Consider the following 23,006-nt stretch of genomic DNA (forward strand, 5'->3'; position numbering starts at 1 on the left):
TCGCTGAGTCCACCGAAGCGTCCGCCAAAAAAGCTGCCGCCCCTTTCATCATGGACACTGACTTCTGGATTGTTTCTCTTGAAACTTTCCCCTTTAGTTGGGAATCCAAGTGCTCAAGCCATACCATTAAGGCACGGGCCGTACAGGTGGCTGCGATGGCTGGTTTTAGACCACCTCCTGCTGCTTCCCAGGAGTTTTTTAAGAAAGAGTCTGCTTTTTTGTCCATCGGATCCTTTAGAGTGCCCATGTCTTCGAAGGGCAGGGCAAATTTTTTAGAGGCCTTTGCTATGGCCACATCCAGTTTGGGTGCCTTGCTCCAGGATGAGCAGGCTGGGTCGTCGAACGGGTATTTTCTCTTGGGGGTCAAGAGAACATTTTATCCGTTTTTTTCCATTCTTTCTTGATCAAAGAATGAATTTTCTCATTTATTGGAAATACTCTTCTTTTCTTTTGTTCTAATCCGCTGAACATTATGTCCTGTGCTGTTCTTTTAGGACGTTCGTCTACCAGACCCATGGTCGTTCTGATGGCCTTCACCAGTGCGTCTGTCTCTTCGATGGGGAAGCAACTGCGTCCCCCCTCTGATGATAGTGAAGAGGTCTCGGATGTCGACGAATCGTTAGAGTCAGATGTTTCACTTTCTGATTCGTCTATGCTAGATTCAGGGGACTTATGACCTGATCTACGTTTTTTCTTCGGGACTTTAATGCCTTTGAGGGCACTCTCCACCTGATTTTTTATTACTGTTTTCAGGTCTGATGCGAACGCCGGGGATTCCTCCTGAATGGTTTTTTCTATGCAAGACCCGCATAGCTTTTTTTCCCTTGAGGAAGGTAGCTCTTCCAAACATATCGCACACACTTTGTGCTTTGATTTGTCTGTGCATTTTCTTCCCTAGGAGAAAGAGTAATCACGTATTACATTATTACTTTCACATAGATCACTCACCCTTAGTGAATCAGAGAAAACGTCTCTGGCCTCGGGACTATATCCGCTGGATTCGTCACCGGTCGCGTAGTTTTTTCAGAGACTCGGCTGCGTTGTGACCATGAGCGTCCGCTGCTGCTGCGCTGCTGGGAAGGAGCGTTTCCCTTGCGCTGATGCTGTGAGCGCGGGTGCTGCTGTACCTGTACTTGCTCAGGCGATGATTGGGCACACTCCTGTGCCTCTTGCTGCTCTTTATCACTCATAGTGGCTCCACTCTGCGTTTTTAGCAACGAGGAGGTTTTTCCACGCTTTTCTCTTAGGGAACGCTCTTTTTAAACTTGCCGCCAGTAGAAGCGGCAATCTGCGCATGCGCGCGCGTCACTTCCGGTTCGCGGCACAGGCGCCCCATAGGGAGGATATTATCGGGGACGCCTGTGCGCGCATTCTATCGTTCCGCCCCCGTCCTGCTGCCTCCCGCACTTCCGGTTTAGGTGGCGGTGTCCGGCGGTGCCATGGCCGCATTTGCGCGCGCTAGCGCTCCTGTGCCCCTCATGGTAGCGTAGCCGGCGCTACCTCCATGTACCGATCAGCGGTACAGAGGCTATATCGGTGACCGCCGTCACCTGCCTCTTTCCTCCCCTTTTTTTTTTTTTTCACGGGGGAGGCAGGCTCGATCCTCTTCACTGCCTCCCCCTGCTACACTCACCCATAGAGCCCGCCGACCCCAGTGGTGGTGCTTCAGGGTTGGAAGAAGAAGGGGGGGAGAAAAACCTGCTGGATCCAGCCGTGACAGGGCGCCCCCTGTCAGGAACCGACCGGCCAGCTCCCTGGAATCCCACGAAGAATCCTTCAGGTACGTGCTGTTGGTTCCCCGTCAGGGACAGGAAACCAACTGATGTGGGAGAGAGGTACGCCCTTTTTCATCTGTAGGTTTCCTGTACCTGGGGGCGGACCCCTCTCTCCGTGGTGCCATCATGGGGATAGAGAAATGACGTAAAGTAACTCTATAATTAACCTCTTAACCCCAGAGGTATTTTCGTTTTTGAGTTGTCGTTTTTCGCTCCCCTTCTTCCTAGAGCCATAACTTTTTTATTTTTACCATGTCGTGTATGGGAAAAAAATTCCAGGTGCAGTGAAATTGCAAAAAAAGTGCAAGGCCACACGTGTTTTCTGTTTGGCTTTTTTACTAGGTTCACTAAATTATAAAAACTGACCTGCCATTATGATTATCCAGGTCATTACGAGTTCATAGACACCCAAGAGATCTAGGGTTTTTTTTTTAATCTAAAATATAAATAAGCAACTAAGGGCGCAGCACAGTCTCGAGTCTCTGCAGCAAACAAAGGGACAATACCACCCTATTTGTCTAGTATAAAACGATTTGTAAAAGAGAAATTTATATTTGCGCTAAGAAAGTGAGAACAATTTAAAAAAAAATCCAACCTAATATGGGAATAAAACTATGCAATATAAAAGGAAGAGAAAACCTTGATACTCAGATAAAACCAAAACAGAAAATATCAAATTACCTCTCTGAAAAAGGATAGCTGCGTACGAATGATGGTCCCAACTGAGAGCAGTACATTGATTCCTTCGTCAGGGATGGTCCAGTTAGCAGAATGGGCGCTTATATATCATGCAGCTGGTAGGAGTCCTGTATTATGTATTGAAAGCGAACAATTCTATTTCGCTATTCAAGCCATTGGGTATAAGAGTGTTCATTTCAAAAATCACCTCCTCTCTTCTTGTGACATTTGGTGAATAAAATTGCCCTTTCTCCAACTCTTTTTAACTATTTTGATTCCAGTGACTATGATATCTTTAATTGAGCCCCCATGATACTTTGCAAAGTGTTGTGATAAAGGATGGCCCATGAATTTATTACAAATATTGCGCAAATGCTCTGCAATTCTTACACTCATTGGGCGTATAGTTCGCCCCATGTATAATTTCCCACAGGGGCATTTCATACCATAAATTACCCCCTGGGTGGCGCATGTAATAAAGTCCTTGATGCCAACTTCCTTGGACTGGTTGGCAATGGCAAATTGATTTTTGGTGCCTAGGTTTTTTACACTATAGGCATCTTTTACATGGAAAAAAACCACAAGAAAGATGTTGCGGGTAAGGAGCTCGTAAACTGGGGGGTTTGGAAATCGTTGGGGCTATTATATTGCCCAAATGGTTAGCCCTCCTATTTATAAATCTTGGACGTTCTGGTGATGATTCCCAATGACCTTATCCTCCTTTAGGATACTCCTATGTTTATATACAATCCTTTTCAAGATTTTACTGTTGGAACTGTACTAAGTTATAATAGGGACTTCCTCATTTGTCAAATAATTCCTGGTTTTCTTATGTTGGAGTAATTTTTCACGTGGTAATTTTTCCACCAGCTCTCCCGTTTGTGTCAACAAGGTCTTATCATATCCTTTATGATGGAACCGTTCAATTAAAGTATCAGCCTCTACGTCAAAGTCATTCGGTTTTGAACAGTTCCTATGAGCTCTTATGAATTGGCTTTTAGGGACATTCATAAGCCAACTCTGAAGATGGCAACTCTCCAAAGAAATGTAGTTGTTGGAATCTGTGGGTTTATGGTAGGTTTGAGTTTGAATTTTAATTTTCCTCTATAAAATTTTCAAATCTAAAAATTAATTTCTTTGGTGCTGGTGGGAGCTGTAAAATTTTTTAAAAAATATTGATTTTTATTTAATTCTTTAATAAAATAGGACAATATATTGGGACCACCAGACCAGGTAAAAACAATGTCATCAATAAAACGCCACCATAGGACCAGGTTCGCCTGCATTGAGCCACCCTGATAGATGGTTTCCTGCTCCCACCTGCCCACATACAGGTTGGCATAACTGGGGCGAACCTGGTCCCCATGGCAGTCCCCCACTGCTGGGAGTAATAATGCATCCCAAACCGAAAGTAGTTGTGGGTTAGTATAAACGCTATACAATCCACAACAAAGGCAATCTGCTCCTCAGGTGTAGTACCATTTTTGGACATAAAATGTTTTTTTTCTTTTTATCTAAGTGGTGAAAAAAAATTTTGCGCCATTTTCCGATTCCCATAGCATCTCCATTTTTTGTGATCTTGGATTGGGTGAGGACTTATTTTTTACGTTTTTATTGATATCATTTTGGTGCAGATAAGATCCTTTGATCGACCGTTTTTGCATTTGAATGCAATGTCATGGCGACCAAAAAAAAAATGAAATTCTGGCAGTTTGACTATGCCGTTTAGCAATCAGGTCAATCCATATTTTTTTTTAATAGATCTGAACGCGGCGATACTAAATATGTGTACGTTTGGGGTTTTTTCATTGTTTTATTTTGAATGGTGGCGAAAGGGGGTAATTTGAGCTTTTAGATTTTTTTATATTTAAAAATTGTTATTTTGGTATGCTTCAACAGCCTCCATAGGAGACTAGAAGCTGTCATAACCCGATCGGCTCTGCTACATTGAGGCGATGATCATTTCGCTTCTATGTAGCAGAATTAATCTCTTGCTATGAACGCCGACCACTGGGTGGCTCTCACAGCAAGCCGGCAGTGACAACCATAGAGGTCTCCAGGAGACCACCAGTTGTCATGCCAACCCACCGGTGACCTGTGATCACGTGACGTGGGTCACCAGTAGGCGGATTTCCAGCGCAATTGCCGTAAGCGCTCGTTAACCCCTTTCTGACATCTGATGTACTATCTCATCCATGTGCCCTGGGCCCGTCTGACCATGGACGAGATAATACGTCATCGCCGACAAGTGCACAGACCCATTCACTTGAATAGACCAACTGTGCTCCGTTTCTCCCGAGTCATTTATTGGGGGTCCTGCTGTTCTGACTCCTCATCGGCTCTCCCAGTGGGTCATGGCACCTGCAAACCACAACAGTAAAATCTGTCAATTTTGGGTATTTTCTATCATATAGACCCCTCAAAGTCACTTCAAATGTGAGGTGGTCCCTAAAAAAAAAATTTTTTGTTGTAAAAATGAGAAATTGCTGATTAACTTTTAACCCTTATAACTTCCTAACAACAACAAAAAAATTGGGTTCCAAAATTGAGCTGATGTAAAGTAGACATGTGGGAAATGTTACTTATTAAGTATTTTGTGTGACAAATCTCTGTAAATCAAGGGCATGAAAATGCAAAGTTGGAAAAATGAAAAATTTTCACCAAATTTCATTTTTTTTTCACAAAAACGCAAGTCATATCAAAGAAATATCATGAAGTACAATATGTCACGACTCACGAGAAAACAATCTCAGAATCAGCAGGATCCATTGAAGCATTCCAGAGTTATAACCTCATAAAGGTACAGTGGTCAGAATTGTAAAAATTGGCCCGATCATTAACATGTGTACGTAGCAAGGTAGAGCTGGAGTTAAATTATAAAAAATAACTTTTAATAAGATCCGTTAAAAAGGCCTCAGGCGTCAAAAAACACCAACATAAATACCAAATTAAACACACACAATATACATATACTGTCAAACGCTCCTGCAGAGCGCTGCAAATCTTGTAGCACGGTGAGTAGAAAACACCCTTTTTTAAAAAAAAATTCCACCATACAACATAATACCATCAGGCATCTTTACTAATTGCCCTATAGTCTGCATACAATGAATTCAAGTTTAAGCAAGAGTCAGAGGGAGCAAGTAAATTTGATGCCAAGGTACATAAAGGAACAATCTAACCCGAGATATGGACTCCTTCAGTTCTACCTTGCTACGTACCTTTTTTGACCTGATCGGTGGTATTATCCAATATTTTTCCGATCATTAACATGCAAACCACCCACGGGGGTTAAGGGGTTAAAAGGAGTCTGTGTCATTCTTTAAATTAAAGACTTTATTCTGGGTGTGTGCTTTTTTTATACAAATTTGACTATGGGGTTAGTAATGGGGACTTCTTAAAGATGTCTCTCCATTACTAATCTCTGGGCTTGATGTCACCTGACAATACAAAGGTGACATCAATCCCCCCCAACTATCACCCCACTTGCCACCGCACCATGGCAAGTGAGAAGAATGGGGGTAAGTGTTATGATCCGGTGACCTTGGAGCCGCATGAAACTTTCTCTGGAGTAGGTGGTAACTGTACTGACCGCAAATCCTGAACTAACACCGCAACTAGAAGTAGCCGTGGGGTGTGCCTAACAAACCCTAGACACCTCGACACAGCCAGAGGACTAAATACCCCTGTAGATGGAAATAGGAATTCTACTTTGCCTCAGAGCAGAACCCCAAAGGATAGGCAGCCCACACGAATATTGACTGTGAGTAGGAGAGGAAAGACACACGCAGGCAGAAAACAGGATTTAGCAAAAGAGGCCACTCTAGCTAAATAGGAAAGGATAGGACAGAATACTAAGCGGTCAGTATTAAAACCCTTCCAAAAATATCCACAGCAGATAATACAAAAAATTCCACCATCTAACTAAAGACGTGGAACGTATATCTGCAACTCCTGAGAATCCAACTAGACTGAGAAAATACTGAAACAATCTAAGCTGGACAAGAAAAAACAAATGAACAGCACTGAATTATCAAGCACACAGCATGTGTGCCACAGAAACAAAACCAGACACTTATCTTTGCTGATTTGGCAGCAAGGCAGGAGGAACCAGACAGAGGTCCAGCACCTCCCAACAACCATGGACAACTGGCAAGGACTAATGAATCCTGCACACCTAAATACCCCAGTCAGAACTGCAATCAGCAGATACACCTGACCAGGACTGCAACCCAGGGACAACTGCATTACCACCTACAACCACCGGAGGGAGCCCAAAAGCAGAATTCACAACAGGTAAGTGCCAGAATTGGTGCATCTTATATATGCGCCATTTCTGGGGCTGCTGTGAGCTGATGGTTTTAGTCTGGAATGGGGAGAAATGTCCATGGTACCTTCGTAAGCTATTAATATCAGCCCGCAGCTGTCTGCCAAGCCTTTGCTGGTTATTAATTATAGGGGGACTTTACATCATTTTTAGGAGGCCCCCATTTTAATAACCAGGAGAGGCTAAGTATACAGCTGTTAGTTGATATTAATATCCTGGGAAACTCCATGGGTATTACCCCCTTCCCAGGCTATAAACATCTGCCCCCAGCTGTCTGCTTTCCCTCTGCTGGTTAATAAATTGTCGGGGGACCCCATGCCAGTTTTTTCAGAAAATAATATAGTAAGTAATAAAATACATGTAGAGTAAGCTGCACACACTGTAGTAATAATATATGTGACTGCCATTTTTATATCTAATAAAATTCTGTTGAGTTACGCTGTGATTTTACTGTACACAGCAGATGAATTGCGGCTTTTCAAAGGAAATGGGTGTGTAAAAATCGGACGGCGCTCGCATGGTCCAAGTGACGTATGATATTTTTCTCTCACCCAGTGACTTGCATTGCCGAGTGTCAAGGACAGTCGCAGCATGTTCATAGAATAACACTATTTAGACAGCGGGGGCTGAATACTCTCAATATTGTCCCCTACTCCCACTGATCACAGGCAGAGCAGAGGACAATGATGTGAGCTGTCGGTAACACCCGGCGCCGGGGAATAGCGCAAACAGTACCACTGGTTCCCAGGTGCAGGTACGTGTGATTCTGATGCGACACATCTTTGCCACACGTATGAAACACATACCAGGATCGGGGGGAGCATATACCAGGATGGGGGGAGCATATACCAGGATGGATGAGCATATACCAGGATGGGGGACCATATATCAGGACTAGCTATAGAACCCGTTCTACGCCCGGGTTGTGAGGGTTTTTATTGGTACATTTTTGTGCTATGTTAAAGGGAACCTGTCACCAGAAATAACATTGTTAACCTGCAAATATGCAGTCAATATGCAGGTTAACAGTGTTATTATGGTGCCTGGCGCCCGCATGCAGGCGTGAATAAAATTATCTTTATTCTTAGCAGTATGGTCATTTCAAAAAAGTTTGCTCATTTCTGCATCAAGATGTTTATTCTTCCCAAGGGAGCTCATACAACTCATCACGTAAGGTAGGGTATCAATAATCAATTGTGTACAGAAGGTATAGGGAAACACCTTTGTACTTAGAATAACTTCATATGCTGCCATGTCACGTCTCCCCATGACTACCCTGTAACATTCTTGTACTGGCATGCTCCTGCACTGTCACTTTTCTAACCAGCCTTCACAATATAGTCCATGGTTGCGCTGGTGGAGATGCTGCACCAGGGACGTAATTGCAATGGGCCAGGTCTGAATGCTATCAAAAAATCTAATGTGAAACTAAATAGGGAAAAAAAATAAGAAAAAAAGGATGAAAAATAAGAAAAAAAAAATGTTAATAATAAACTGGACTAATAGCAGTGAGCTACAGTTAAAGCGTGTGTAAAAACTAAATATGATGTAGATGAATGTATTGGGATTTGTGATGCTATAAAAAAGATATATGTGTGGCACCAAAGATCCTGAAGATAAGGATCGCTCCCGTAGAGGATAGATAGTTTCACATTAGATTTTTTGATAGCATTCAGACCTGGCCCATTGCAATTACACCCATCGGCATATGTATTTACATCCCTGCATTACCTTACAGACACTTAGGAGCACAGCGCATGCGCGGATCACGAACCTGGCAGGATGATGGCAAGCGGACTGCAGTGGAGCGACGTACCTACACCATCTAAACAGATGACTGGGTTGCCGCGCTCACATGACCGCAACCCATCTCCACCTTCAGCATAGGTCTGTTTGACCCGCGCATGCGCCGCATACTCCAGCTCCAGCATTGTTTACATTTCTTTAGTGGTACCATGGATACATCATTACTTTATGTAATCACGGCGGTCTCCGGAAGTGACGATACATCGGGTCCTCCATAATCATACCACATCTAATTAGCGCGGCATTCACTGTTATTTAAACTGGCCTTCCCCCTGCCTAGACATGCCTCCCGAGGAAGCATTACGAAATGCGCATCGAGGCAGAGGGACGCCAGGGATCTCCACATGGCCAACATTAGGTAATGTGTCATTCATACCTTACTCGTTTTTACAGTATCATTGCATTCAAACTTATCTGACATTCTATCAGGAGTACACTTCCTACTAAGTGTTTCCCCAGTGAAAGCCAAGCATGCTTATGCAGCTAGTATTTAGTTTAGCACATGGGGCATGATTGAGAATCCTCCTTTTGTGGTATATCAGTGTAGCTAATGTGAATAAGTTGTTGTAATGAATTATCGCTGCAGCTATTCTTAGGTGTTCACTTTATGTGCGGCCACTGGTTTGGAGTATCCAATGGCACTTGGTCCCTCTATATTTGGATCTAGCACCTTTTTCTTACTGAATGTATTTTAACCTTTATGTCAATAAAAAATTAATTTTATTTAAAGTACCACTTTATTTGGGATCAATTAATTCTGGTCGCCATAACCGTGAAATATATTCCTCGTTAGTGGTACACCACCCCTTTTCATTTAGGGGTGTTGTTATTTAGGGGCAACTTTTTGTGAATTAAACATATAATTACAGTAGAATCTGTGACTTCTCTGTATTTAGTGGTCACTACTCACCTGGGTAGTCATATGTAGGAATCTCCTCTTTACATGGCTCATCACCCCTCACATATGTCTCTGTAGTATTAATATGGGTCAGATCTTCACCCTGAAACAAATATTGTAAAAGTCACAGACAGATGGAGAAGTCACATCTATGATCAACTCTAATCCTGCCATCTCCACCGTTCTCATTACACAAGTATAAAACATAGAATACTGGGGGATAAAACAAGACTGAGCACAAGACCTTCACAGCCGTCTACATATCATAGGGGAGATCTCATGACCCCTCTCCATCTACCTGATGATCCTGAGGAACATTGAAATCTTCTTGCTTACAGTCGGGCGGAAGAAGAGGATGAGGACATCTCTCTGGTGTTGTCCTCTTACTGGATAGATCTGGAGGAAACACATACAGGGACTGAATTCATTCTTTACATACAGATAATTATAGGCCGTGTGTATTTAGTCCTGTCTATTACCTGGTGATGTGAGGGGCTGGGGAACCACCATCATGACCTCCTTGTACAGATCTCTGTGTCCTTCTAAATACTCCCACTCCTCCATGGAGAAATAGACAGAGACATCCTGACACCTTATAGGAACCTGACACATACAATGATACCGTCATCCTCCCGATCCCTTCATAGTGTTACTGTATAATGTCCCAGCATTCACAGCAGTGTCACCTCTCCAGTCACCAGCTCAGTCATCTTGTAGAGAAGTTCTAGGATCTTCTGGTCATTGATGTCCTCATGTTTTAGGGGGTGAGGTGGAGGCCCCGTGATTGAGCTCAGTGGTTTTCCCCATCCCTCAGACACAGGGTCCTGACAGAGATCACTAGATGTCTTCTTCACTACTGTGTAATCCTGGTTATGGAGAGACATATTAATAAATCTCACTACAGACATTTCCAGTGTTCTCACCTCTCCATGTTCTGTCCATCTGTTATTCACATAGATAATAATGCTGCAGTAAAAAGAAGCCATGACATATCTGGAGAACTCTTGCAGGAGCTGCATTGATGAGGAGAGGTTGCCATCTGCTGGCCACCAAAATCAAGTGGAACCAAAGTTTACTGGAAAGTTTGCAGAGGGAGTGACATTGCGTGCTTGACTGGATAAGGTGACCCACAGGAAAGACTTGGCTGGTATAAAAGCCTTGTGCGCCCATCCACAAGGATATTTGGCACCAGGGAAGGGAGCGGGGCAGACGTGCACCAGAGACACCACTGAGACCAGCGTGGCAGGCCTCAGAGGGGAGTCTATGCCACCCAGATGTCAGTAACAATCTTGCAAGCTCTGGATTTCCCAGAAGATATCCCCAAGAATGGCTTACACTGGTCACAGCCAGAAGGTGCGCCCTGCGAGGGTCAAGTCTCCGAAGCCCGACTATGCCCGTCAAGAGCTGAAGCCCAGTCCTCTCCACCTTGCCCCTGAGAAACATCGGCTGGCGGTCAAACAGAGAAGACCTATGCAGAGACTGCAACAGGAGAGGCACGCCTGTGATCAGGGGCGGATTATAATGGGGTCAATCTGGGCGGTAGCCCATGGCCCAGTGGTGTGGGGGGGGCCCTGGGCTACCATTCAGATTGCTCGCCGCCATCAGGGCATTACTGCCATGACTGGCGTATGGGCACAGTGGGCAGAGGGGGCCCGCATTGGGCCCCGTCTCATCTGCTCACCGGGCCCCTACCGGCGCTGTGGCAGGTAAACGCTATTGATGTGCGGGTGCGCGCCCGCACGTCAATAGTTAACAGCCGTCAGCCAATCGGAGGCTGGCATCTGACATCAGCCGCAGCGCGCACGTCGCTGGTGTCTGATGTCATTGTCAGTCGCCGGCGAGTGCTTGCTTCAGCTGCGAGGAGAGAGCTTCGCCGATAGAGCGTGGACAGGTGAGGAGAACTCTTTTTTAATGCGAACGGCAATACGGGGTGCCCGGGCCAAGATGCTGGACACACTGGGGGCAGAGATGCCGGACACACTGAGGGCAGAGATGCCGGACACACTGGGGGCAGAGATGCCGGACACACTGGGGGCAGAGATGCCGGACACACTGGGGGCAGAGATGCCGGACACACTGGGGGCAGAGATGCCGGACACACTGGGGGCAGAGATGCCGGACACACTGGGGGCAGAGATGCCGGACACACTGGGGGCAGAGATGCCGGACACACTGGGGGCAGAGATGCCGGACACACTGGGGGCAGAGATGCCGGACACACTGGGGGCAGAGATGCTGGACACACTGGGAGCAGAGATGTTGACACACCGGGGGCAGGACTGGAGTCATGGGCAGAATTTAGATACGGGGCATGATTGGAGACACAGGGCAGAATGAAAGACATGGGGCAGGATTGGAGACAGATCGTGCAGGATCATGGGGCAAGATGGATACGATGGAGCTGATGGGGAGATCATTAGGGTGTCAGAATGGGGAGATCATATGGGGCAGAATGGATACTCATGAGGGCAGGATGGGATAACATATGGCTGAAGCCAGGAATGAGATACACGGGGCCAGGATGGGGGATATTCTAATTACCATACAATTAAGGGATATTTTTACTGTAGTGATGTATTTATTTTATTTTTTGAGGACACTGTTTTAAATGGGGGGCGGTCCTGTTACTGTGCATAGAGTGACACTATGTTGCCTCTTTTTCTTCATGTGGTGTAATGTAGAAGTTGGGAAAAATTAAGTAATGTGTTCTGCAAGCGGAGCTCGAGATAACTGTGTAAGGCTGGTTTCACATTTGCGGTTTTTTGGGTGCGTTTTTGCGGTAAAAAACGCAAAAACGCATGGTGAAAAAACGCATGTAAACGCGTGCAAACGCTGCGTTTTTTTGACGCATGCGTTTTTGCATGTGGTGAAAAAAACGCGGCGTTTTGACGCGTTTACATGCGTTTTTTCATGCGTTTGCGTTTTTTAAACGCATGCTGAGAAATGTGTGACAGCTGCCAATCATCAAAATAAAGTAAAAAACCCACTATAAACAGAAATAGTTAGGGTTAGGGGTAGGGATCATAACCCTAACCCTAAAGGGATCCTAACCCTACCGCTAACCCTAATGGGATCCTAACCCTACCCCTAACCCTACCTCTAACCCTAAGGGATCCTAACCCTATCCCTAACCCTAAAGGGATTAGGGGTAGGGTTAGGATCCCTTAGGGGTAGGGTTAGGGGTAGAGTTAGGGGTAGGGTTATGGTTAGGATCCCTTAGGGTTAGGGGTAGGGTTAGGATCCCTTTATGACCTTTATGTTGGGGGGTGGCATATCAGTGTGTTTTCTGTTTTTTTAATATAAAAACGCATGCGTTTTTTAACGCAAAAAAACGCATGCACAAAAAAACGCATGCGTCCACATTGACTCCAATGTATTTTTTGACCCAAAAAAAACGCATGAAAACGCATGCTTTTTTTTTGGTCCAAAAAACGCCTCTCAAAAATACTACAAGTTGCAGTTCTGAAAATGAACGCATGCAGTAAAAAAACGCATGCGTTGCAAAACGCGACCAAACGCGTACAAACAAAAACGCATGCGTTTTCAATGTTAAATATAGGGAAAAAAACGCATGCGTTTTTTTTTAAAACGCTGCAGACAAAAACGTAAGTGTGAAACCACCCTTATTGCTTGCAGAGACAAGTCCTGGCTGGATGAAGTGATGGCGGTCTCTGCTGGATGAAAGATGAGGGACTTCACCTAGAGACGTCACTGGTGAGTCAGTGTGTTACCTATACACTGACACTGTACACTACATACAGAGCTCCTGTGTATAATGTCACCAGTGATCACTGTATTACCTCTACACAAACACTGCATACTAAGTACAGATCTCCTTTGAATACTGGCACTTATGGTGATAGTACAGTTTTTTTTTTCTTCTTAACTGAAGGGTAAATTGACTAGATCAATGGATGTTTGACAGGTTACAGTTTCACACAGCAACTATTTTTCTGGAATAATCTGGTTCAGGTATATGATGACCCGGTCGCATGACCAGGGGGCCCACAGTGTCTGAACAACCTGGGGCCCTAGCTACCCTTAATCCACCCCTGCCTGTGATTGAGGAGGAACGGCGCGAGTAAGCAGGGCTGTCACTTGCAGCTATCATCAACAGTAACGGGGTCGGCTGGGACTAGGAGTACAGGTCGGGAGGCAGTCGGTGACCCCTGCTAGAACCAGAGCTTTGAGTGAGCACTCCCATGTTGACTCCCAAGACTGGGTGCATCACCTTTGTAAAAAGGACACTAACATTAACTAGTGAAAGAATTCCTTGCTTATTCTAAACCTGTTGTTATTCCCTCTACTGTTAAATTGCATAGCTACTAACACTAATTGTTTAAAAGTTACAGTTGTATATAAATAGCATCGTATCAACCCTAGGCTGTTTCCACCTCGTGATCTCTGCTCGTTGCATCCAGACACCCGCATTACTTTTGGTGTATTCCGCAGGATGCAACATTCAGGCACAGAGATCGTGGACCACTCTGTGACCAAGCCCGGCAAGGGAAATATACCCTTGGGGGCTATGCTCAGCAACCTTCCGAAGTTCACACGGAGCAGCATGTCGCTGTGGGACTGGGCAGAGATGCTGAAAAGCATGCTACGCATGTATCCCCTGACCCCTTCCATTCAGGCCAAGTTAACCCTCCTGACCCTTGATGGGGAGGCCCGGCAGATGGTTATGTACTGCCCACCTAGGGATTTTAAGACTGTGGAAAAGATGATAAAAATCATGGAGGATATGCATGGTGACACCACGGACCTAAGGCACCTCCGCAAGCGGATGTTTCAGCGAGTCCAAGGGGAAAGTGAGACCACAGCTCAGTTTGTGAATGCATTGCAGGAACTGATGGCCCATATTCCCTAGAAGACCCAAGACAGGCACAGAAGACTGGGTCTCTTGGATTAAGTGATTCAGGACCAACTCGTTGCTGGACTGAAGGACTTCTCTCTGAAGCAGATCTTCAAGGAGAGCCCATGCCTAAATCCTGATCTGGGTTTCCTTGAGGTAGGGGTCAGAGTTACAGTCTTGGAGAGAGAGACCCCTGTTCTCATCGCCGCTGTTCGGAGTCATGAAGTGGTCACCCCTGAGTCCGACTGAGCCCGACTGGGTGCAACAATACATCAAGAGATTTGTGACATTCGAGGTGAGCTGTCCGAATCAAGAAAGGTGGAGACGGGGGCGCCAGTTAAACTATTTTGCCCCACTGTCGTGGAGCATACCATGGGGTTTCGAGCCTCAGAGGGTGGAAGAGAGAATTCTGAGAATATTGGCTCCAAGAGACCCTTTACCTGGACTGAATTCAATGGGCAAAGCATTCACTGCTTGATGGACAGGGGGTCTCAGGTGACCACAATGTCTGAGGCATATTTCCCGAGTCATTTTGCCAAAGTTGCTTGCTCCAGAACAGAACACACCACTCGGCTGGTGGTGGCTAATCACCTGCCTATCCCAGTAGCAGGAGCAGTGTGGGTGTCTGTCCGGGAAGGATCTGGACAGGAATAGTGTTGACAAAGGGGTCTGGAGGCAGAGGACTCATTGTAGCCCTGGGCATGAATGTGCAAAAAGAGGTGGGACAAATCTTAGCTGAGGGCCCTGAAAAAAACAGATGGACCCGTGCCACCCGTGACCCGGCAAGTAAAAAGGTGTTCCAGCAACTAGTGTGAGTCAGCGAAATTCAGAAGTTACCCGCTGCCTTCCATTATCTTGGCAAAGTATTGATACCGTCCGAAGCCACAGTGACACTGCCAGTGGGACAGACTGTACTCACTATGCCAGTACTGACCCATGTATCCTTAGAGGGTGTGGACGTCCATATTGAGCCTATAGATGGAGAAGAAGCGATTTCCGGATTATTGGTTGCCCGCACCCTGGCTACGGTGCGACAGGGACGAATACCTGTGCGCTGTACAAACATAAGTGGAGCAATTCTACAGTTGATGTCCCGACAAGAAGTGTCTCAAGTTTATATAATGCCGGAAGATCTCCCCAGAGCTAATGCTATAGGACTGATACCTGTGGGAAGAGACCCATGGACCAGAGCGGTGTCGCTTGATAGTCAGGAAAGCCAAAGCGAACCACTGGCTGGACTTCACCTCTTGGAACAGATGGAGGACAACCTCACAGAGTTTTCCTCAACGTAAGTTTGGCACGTTGAACATTTATTACAGCGATATTGAGAGGTCATTGCACAGCATGAAGATGACTTTGGGTGCACCCATGCTGTTTCTCATGAGATCCCTACAGGAACCACAGCTCCCATTCGAGAGAGGTATCAGCAGGTCAGATGTACCAGGAGGTGAAAGAACTGTTGGCTCCAATACTGCGCAATGGCATGATGCGCAAGAGCCAAAGTCCCTGTGCGGCCCCCATCGTAGTCGGAAAAAAAGATGGTACCCTGCGTGAGTTTCTGTGTGGACTACAAGAGGCCGAACGCATGTACTGTACGGGACTCCTATCCCTTGTCCAGAATTGAGGATTCCCTATCTGCGTAAGGAAAAGCCAAATATTTTTCCTCACTGATTTAACCAGTGGCTACTGGCAAGTCCCGGTGGCTGAGCAGGACTACCAGAAAACAGCCTTTTTCCTCCCTATGGGCCTTGTCGAGTTCAACCGGATGCCTTTCAAGCTATGTGCACACGTTGTGAATTTGCCTTTGGAATTTTCTGTGCGGTTTCTGCATCTCTTGGCAGAAGACGCAGGTCAAAATCTGCGCGTTTTTAAATGCAAATGTATTTTTTCCTGCGGATTTACGGCTGATTTTGAGCAGATTTCATGCGTTTTTACCCCTGCGTTTTCCTATAATGGAATGGGTGCAGAAACGCACAAAGAATTGACATGGTCCTTTTTTTAATCCGCTGCGGTTTCCATGCGGAATTTTCCGCACCATTTGCACAGCATTTTTTTCCCATTGATTTACATTGTACTGTTTTTTCCACACAGAAACGCTGCAGATCTGCAGTAAATCCGCAACGTGTGCACATAGCCTCAGACTGACGAATGCACCAGGAACCTTTCAGAGGTTGATGGAAAGATGCCTCGCAGACCTGAACTTTGAAGCCCCTTTGATCTATCTTGATGACAATCATTTATTCTGCCACGTTTGAAGAATATCTTCACCGGCTGGAGCAAGTGCTGGAGCAGCTTCAAAGACAAGGATTAAAAATAAAGCCCCGAAGTGTCACTTATTCAAGTGGAAAATTGAACACCTGAATCACACAATGTCTAGTGAGGGAGATAACCCACCGCAGAGAAGGTGGCTGCAGTACTGAAGTGGCCCACGCCTACTGACCTGAGAAAACTGAGCATTCCTAGTGCTGGGCTGGATATTACCGTAGTTTCATAAGGGACTACGCCAAGATTGCGATACCGCTCAACAAGTTGTTGTGGGCACGGCTGGGGGAGCCAAACATCAACCCATTCAATGGGAACAATGACAAGAGGAAGCATTTCAGGTATTGAAGATGGAATTGACAGATGCCCCAATCTTGGCCTACCCTGACTTCTCACAGCCCTTTGTGCTGTACACCAATAGAAGCATATAAGGACTCAGGGCACTATTGGCTCAGGTACAATAAGGAAGAGAGTGGGTGATCACGTATGCCAGTAGGTCACAGAGAAGAATCCAGACAATTACAGTTCGTTTAAACTGAAGTTTCTGGTGCTGGTATGGGCCATGGCTGAGAAACTCACTGTGTATTTGTCGGGGTCAGAAATGCAGGTGTGGACAGACAACAACTCCCTGGCTCGTCTAGAAAATGCAAAGCTGGGAGCTCTAGACTAGAGGTGGCTCGCAAGGACGTCTAAATACCAGTACAAGATCTCCTATCGGTCTCAGAATACGCATGCAGATGCCTTGTTTCGAATCACCCAAGCCAGACCAAAGACAGACATAGATGAAGAGCTTGAGACTGATGAGATCGCAGATTTTAGGCAATTCGCTGCGGCTGTAGTAACCGCTCAGGAGTCTAGAGAAGAGCCCAGACCCAAACAAATTCTTGGCCGCTCAAGGGACCAGTGGATACACCTGCAACAGTCCGATCTAGTGCTGGCAAGGCTGAGAAAGTGGGTCGCCCTGGTGCAAAGGCCTGATCAGGAAGCTTGGGCTGCTTTGCCCCAAAGTATCCTGAAGATCTTTGGCCAGTGGGAAAAGCTCTTCCTGAAAGATGGAATGCTTTGCCGAAAGATTGAACTCCCTTGAGAATTCAATGTTACCTGGCAAGTAGTGGCTCCAGAAGCGCTAATAGTACAGCTGGCTAAAGAAGCTCAAGAGAGTGGTGGCCACTTCGGTGTAGAGAAGAAATTTCAGTGGTTGCAACGACTGGTGTACTGGCCTTAATTGCAGCAGAAGGTTGAAGGAGTTTGGCAAATATGTCACTGATGTGAGCTGAACAAACTTTGGAACAGAGGGCTCCTATTTAGGCTATTCGAACCTCTGCACCATTAGAGGTCCTGATGATCGACTAGCTGATGATCAGAACATCATATAATGGCTATGGATATTGCTTGGTGATGACTGATCTCTTCACCAAGTTCACGGTGGTGACTCCCACCCTGGATCAGACAGCCGAAGCTGCAGCCAGAGCCATCTGTCAGGACTTCATTCGCAAATATGGATGCCCAAAGTGCATTCCTTCTGACAAAAGGGCTTGCTTCCAGGGGCAAGTGATGGATGAACTATATTGTATCTAAGAAATTTACAAATTGAGAACCTGGTTGAGCAGAAGTTTCAGAAAGTGGAATATTCAAGTCAATCTCCAGTGTGTGGAGGACAACTTCAGCCAGGGGACTGTGTACTGGTGCAGGCCAAACAACCCGGGAGCAAGCTGGATCATCATTGAGAGGCGGTACCCTACCAAGTGGTGAGGAAATTTCACCCGAATAACTCAGTCTACAAGGTTTTTCCTGATGGAGATGATATTGTGGCACCTCGAGTGTTGCACAGAAATATGCTGCGCCCTGGTCTTCTGCAGCAGAGCACCGTAACACGGCAGGGCCCCCAACAGAAGTGGCTGAGGTCACACAAAGTGGAGTCATAGAGGAGGAATGGCTTGCAGGGCCGGTGAGTACATTGGAGATGCCGTTGCCACTGTCAAATGTTAGAGAAAACTAACTTCGAGTCAATTTACCAGCTCCAGAGGCTGAGTATCAAAGTATCCCAGACACGCCTCTATAGTAAAAGCTGAGGTGGATTGAGCTGGTCAACGCTGGAATTTCCACTGTCTGGTCCCACATACAGCAGAAAACAAAGGGATGTGTTCAACTGTTGGACGGACTCGGCATACCTGTGGGGAAACTTCGAACTCAAAAGAATTCCTCTCAACCAAGGACTGGCAAGCAAAAAGGGGGGAGAAATGTAACAAGAAGCCATGACATATCTGGAGGACTCTTGCAGGAGGTACCATTGATGAGGAGAGGCTGGCCAGCTGAAATAAAGTGGAACCAAAGTAAGCTGGAAGGTTTGCAAGGGCAGTGACCTCATGTGCTGGACTGGATCAGGTGACCCACAGAAAAGACTTTCCTGCTATAAAAGCTCTGTGCACCCATCCATGAGGAGATTTGGTGCCAAGGAAAGGAAGCTGGGCAGACATGATCCAGAGACATCACTGAGACCAGCGTTGCAGGCCTCATTGGGGAGTCTACGCCACCCAGGTGTTGTTCACCGTCTAGCAAGGTCCGGATTCCCCAGAAGATACTTGGTCAGAGTGTCAGGAAAGTCCAAAGAGCAATGACACCAGGCAGAGACAATTGACAACTGGCATTGATTGAGGGCTAAGGCCAGCCTAATATAGCTGAGCCCAAAAGACAATCAAAGGAAACAGCTGAGAAGCTAAATCCAAGAAGCAGCAATACCACTAAAGACCACAGGAGGAGCCCAAGAGCAGAACTCACAAAAAACTACTTACAACCAAGAACGGAATTCACAACAGTACCGCCGCCTTGAGGAGGGGTCACCGAACCCTCACCAGAGCCCCCAGGCCGATCAGGACGAGCCAAGTGAAAAGCATGAACCAAATCGGCAACATGGACATCGGAGGCAGCAACCCAAGAATTATTCTCCTGGCCATAACCCTTCCACTTGACAAGATACTGAAGCTTCCGCCTTGAAAAACGAGAATCCAAAATTTTCGCAACCACATATTCCAACTCCCCCTCAACCAACACCGGGGCAGGAGGATCAACAGATGGAACAACGGGCTTCACATATCTCCGCAACAAAGATCTATGGAAAACATTGTGGATGGAAAAAGAAGCTGGAAGGGCCAAACGAAAAGACACAGGATTGATAATCTCAGAAATCTTGTAAGGACCAATAAACCGAGGCTTGAACTTAGGGGAAGAAACCTTCATAGGGACATGACGAGAGGATAACCAGACCAAATCCCCAACACGAAGCCGAGGACCAACACACCGACGGCGGTTAGCAAAACGCTGAGCCCTTTCCTGGGACAACGTCAAATTGTCCACCACATGAGCCCAAATCCGCTGCAACCTGTCCACCACAGAATCCACACCAGGACAATCAGAAGGCTCAACCTGCCCTGAAGAAAAACGAGGATGAAAACCAAAATTACAAAAGAAAGGCGAAACCAAAGTAGCCGAACTGGCCCGATTATTAAGGGCAAACTCGGGCAACGGCAAAAAAGTCACCCAATCATCCTGATCAGCAGACACAAAGCATCTCAAATAAGTTTCCAAGGTTTGATTAGTTCGCTCAGTTTGGCCATTTGTCTGAGGATGGAACGCCGAAGAAAAAGACAAATCAATACCCATCCTAGCACAAAAGGCCCGCCAAAACCTGGAAACAAACTGGGAACCTCTATCAGACACAATATTCTCCAGAATGCCATGCAAACGAACCACATGTTGAAAAAACAATGGAACCAAATCAGAGGAGGAAGGCAATTTAGGCAAAGGTACCAAATGGACCATTTTAGAGAACCGGTCACAAACCACCCAGATAACAGACATCCTCTGGGACACAGGAAGATCTGAAATAAAATCCATGGAAATATGCGTCCAAGGCCTCTCCGGAATGGGCAAAGGTGAAAGCAACCCACTAGCACGGGAACAGCAAGGCTTAGCCCGGGCTCAGGTCCCACAGGATTGCACAAAAGCACGCACATCCCACGACAAGGAAGGCCACCAAAAAGACCTAGCAACCAAATCTCTGGTACCAAAAATTCCAGGATGACCGGCCAACACAGAACAATGGACCTCAGAAATTACCTTACTTGTCCATCTATCAGGAACAAACAGCTTCCCCACAGGACAGCGGTCAGGCTTATCAGCCTAAAACTCCTGAAGCGCCCGCCGTAAATCAGGGGAGATGGCAGATAAAATCACCCCTTCCCAAAGAATGCCAACCGGCTCAAGGACTCATGGGGAATCAGGCAAAAAACTCCTAGAGAGGGCATCCGCCTTAACATTCTTAGATCCCGGAAGATACGAGACCACAAAATCAAAACGGGAGAAAAACAGGGACCACCGAGCCTGTCTAGGGTTCAGCCGCTTGGCCGACTCAAGGTAAATCAGATTCTTATGATCGGTCAAGACCACAATGCGGTGCTTGGCTCCCTCAAGCCAATGACGCCACTCCTCAAATGCCCACTTCATAGCCAACAACTCCCGATTGCCGACATCATAATTGCATTCCGCAGGCGAAAATTTCCGAGAAAAGAAGGCACACGGCTTCATCAAGGAACCATCAGAATTCCTCTGCGACAAAACGGCCCCTACCTCAATCTCAGAAGCGTCAACCTCAACCTGAAAAGGAAGAGACACATCCGGCTGACGCAAGACAGGGGCAGAAGTAAATCGGCGTTTAAGTTCCTGAAAAGCCTCAACAGCCTCAGAGGACCAGTTAGTCACATCAGCGCCTTTCTTAGTCAAATCGGTCAGGGGTTTAACCACACTAGAGAAGTTAGCAATGAAACGGCGATAAAAATTAGCAAAGCCCAAAAATTTTTGAAGGCTCTTCACAGATGTCGGTTGAATCCAGTCATGAATGGCTTGGACCTTAACAGGATCCATTTTTATAGACGAAGGGGAGAAAATAAACCCCAAAAAAAGAAACCTTCTGAACTCCAAATAGGCACTTAGACCCCTTCACAAATAGAGCATTATCACGAAGGATCTGGAACACCATCCTGACCTGCTTTACATGAGACTCCCAATCATTAGAAAAAATCAAAATATCATCCAAATACACAATCAAGAATTTGTCAAGATAATTGTGGAAAATATCATGCATAAAGGACTGAAACACAGAAGGAGCATTAGAAAGCCCAAAAGGCATCACAAGGTATTCAAAATGGCCTTCGGGCGTATTGAATGCAGTTTTCCATTCATCACCCTTTCTAATACGAACAAGATTATATGCCCCTCGAAGGTCAATCTTGGTAAACCAACTAGCCCCCTTAATCCTAGCAAACAAATCAGAGAGCAAAGGCAATGGATATTGGAATTTGACCATGATCTTATTAAGAAGGCGATAATCAATACAGGGTCTTAAGGAGCCATCCTTCTTAGCAACAAAAAAGAATCCCACTCCCAATGGTGACGAAGACGGCCGAATATGCCCCTTCTCTAAAGACTCCTTAACATAGCTCCGCATGGCGGCATGCTCTGGCACTGACAGATTGAAAAGTCAGCCCTTAGGGAACTTACAGCCAGGAATCAAGTCAATAGCACAATCACAGTCCCTATGTGGAGGAAGGGAACTGGACTTGGGCTCATCGAATACATCCTGGAAATCTGACAAAAACTCAGGAACATCAGAAGAGGGGGAAGAGGAAATTGACATTAAAAGAACATCACTATGTACCCCTTGACACCCCCAACTAGTCACAGACATTGATTTCCAATCCAGCACTGGATTGTGTACTTGCAACCATGGAAAACCCAGTACAACATCATGTAAATTATGCAACACCAGAAAACGGCAATCTTCATGATGTGCAGGAGCCATGCACATAGTCAGCTGAGTCCAATACTGAGGTTTATTCTTGGCCAATGGTGTAGCATCAATACCCCTCAGGGGTATGGGACTCTGCAAAGGCTGCAAAGAAAAACCACAGCGCCTAGCGAATTCTAAGTCCATTAAGTTCAGAGCAGCGCCTGAATCCACAAATGCCATGACAGAAAAAGATGACAATGAGCAAATCAGGGTCACAGACAGGAGAAATTTAGGGTGCACAGTACTAATGGTAACAGATCCGGCGACCCTCTTAATACGTTTAGGGCAATCAGAAATAGCATGAGCTGAATCACCACAGTAAAAACATAACCCATTCTGACGTCTGTATCCCCTCTGTTCTGCTCTAGTCAAAATCCTATCACATTGCATGGACTCAGAACTCTGCCCAGAGGACACTGCCATATGGTGTACCACCCTGCGTTCACGCAGGCGTCGATCAATCTGAATGGCTAGAGACATAGATTCGCTCAAACCAATAGGTGTGGGAAACCCCACCATAACATCTTTAAGGGCTTCAGAAAGACCCTTCCTGAAAATGG

General features: G+C 46.0%; 1 protein-coding gene across 2 annotated transcripts in view; it reads right to left on the minus strand.

Annotated features, from left to right (window-relative positions):
* Window positions 1-23,006, minus strand: part of LOC138666902 (zinc finger protein OZF-like) — a 111,291-nt gene that overhangs the window by 36,479 nt on the left and 51,806 nt on the right. For both annotated transcript variants that reach the window (XM_069755082.1, XM_069755081.1), the window contains exons 3-6: window positions 10,171-10,350; window positions 9,964-10,087; window positions 9,783-9,880; window positions 9,497-9,587 (exon numbers count right to left, since the gene is read on the minus strand). In XM_069755082.1, coding sequence (XP_069611183.1) covers window positions 9,497-9,587; window positions 9,783-9,880; window positions 9,964-10,087; window positions 10,171-10,350 — 493 coding nt within the window. The remainder of the gene's footprint in view (window positions 1-9,496; window positions 9,588-9,782; window positions 9,881-9,963; window positions 10,088-10,170; window positions 10,351-23,006) is intronic.

The sequence above is a fragment of the Ranitomeya imitator genome, chromosome 2 (genome assembly GCF_032444005.1).
Source record: "Ranitomeya imitator isolate aRanImi1 chromosome 2, aRanImi1.pri, whole genome shotgun sequence".
NCBI lineage: Eukaryota > Metazoa > Chordata > Amphibia > Anura > Dendrobatidae > Ranitomeya > Ranitomeya imitator.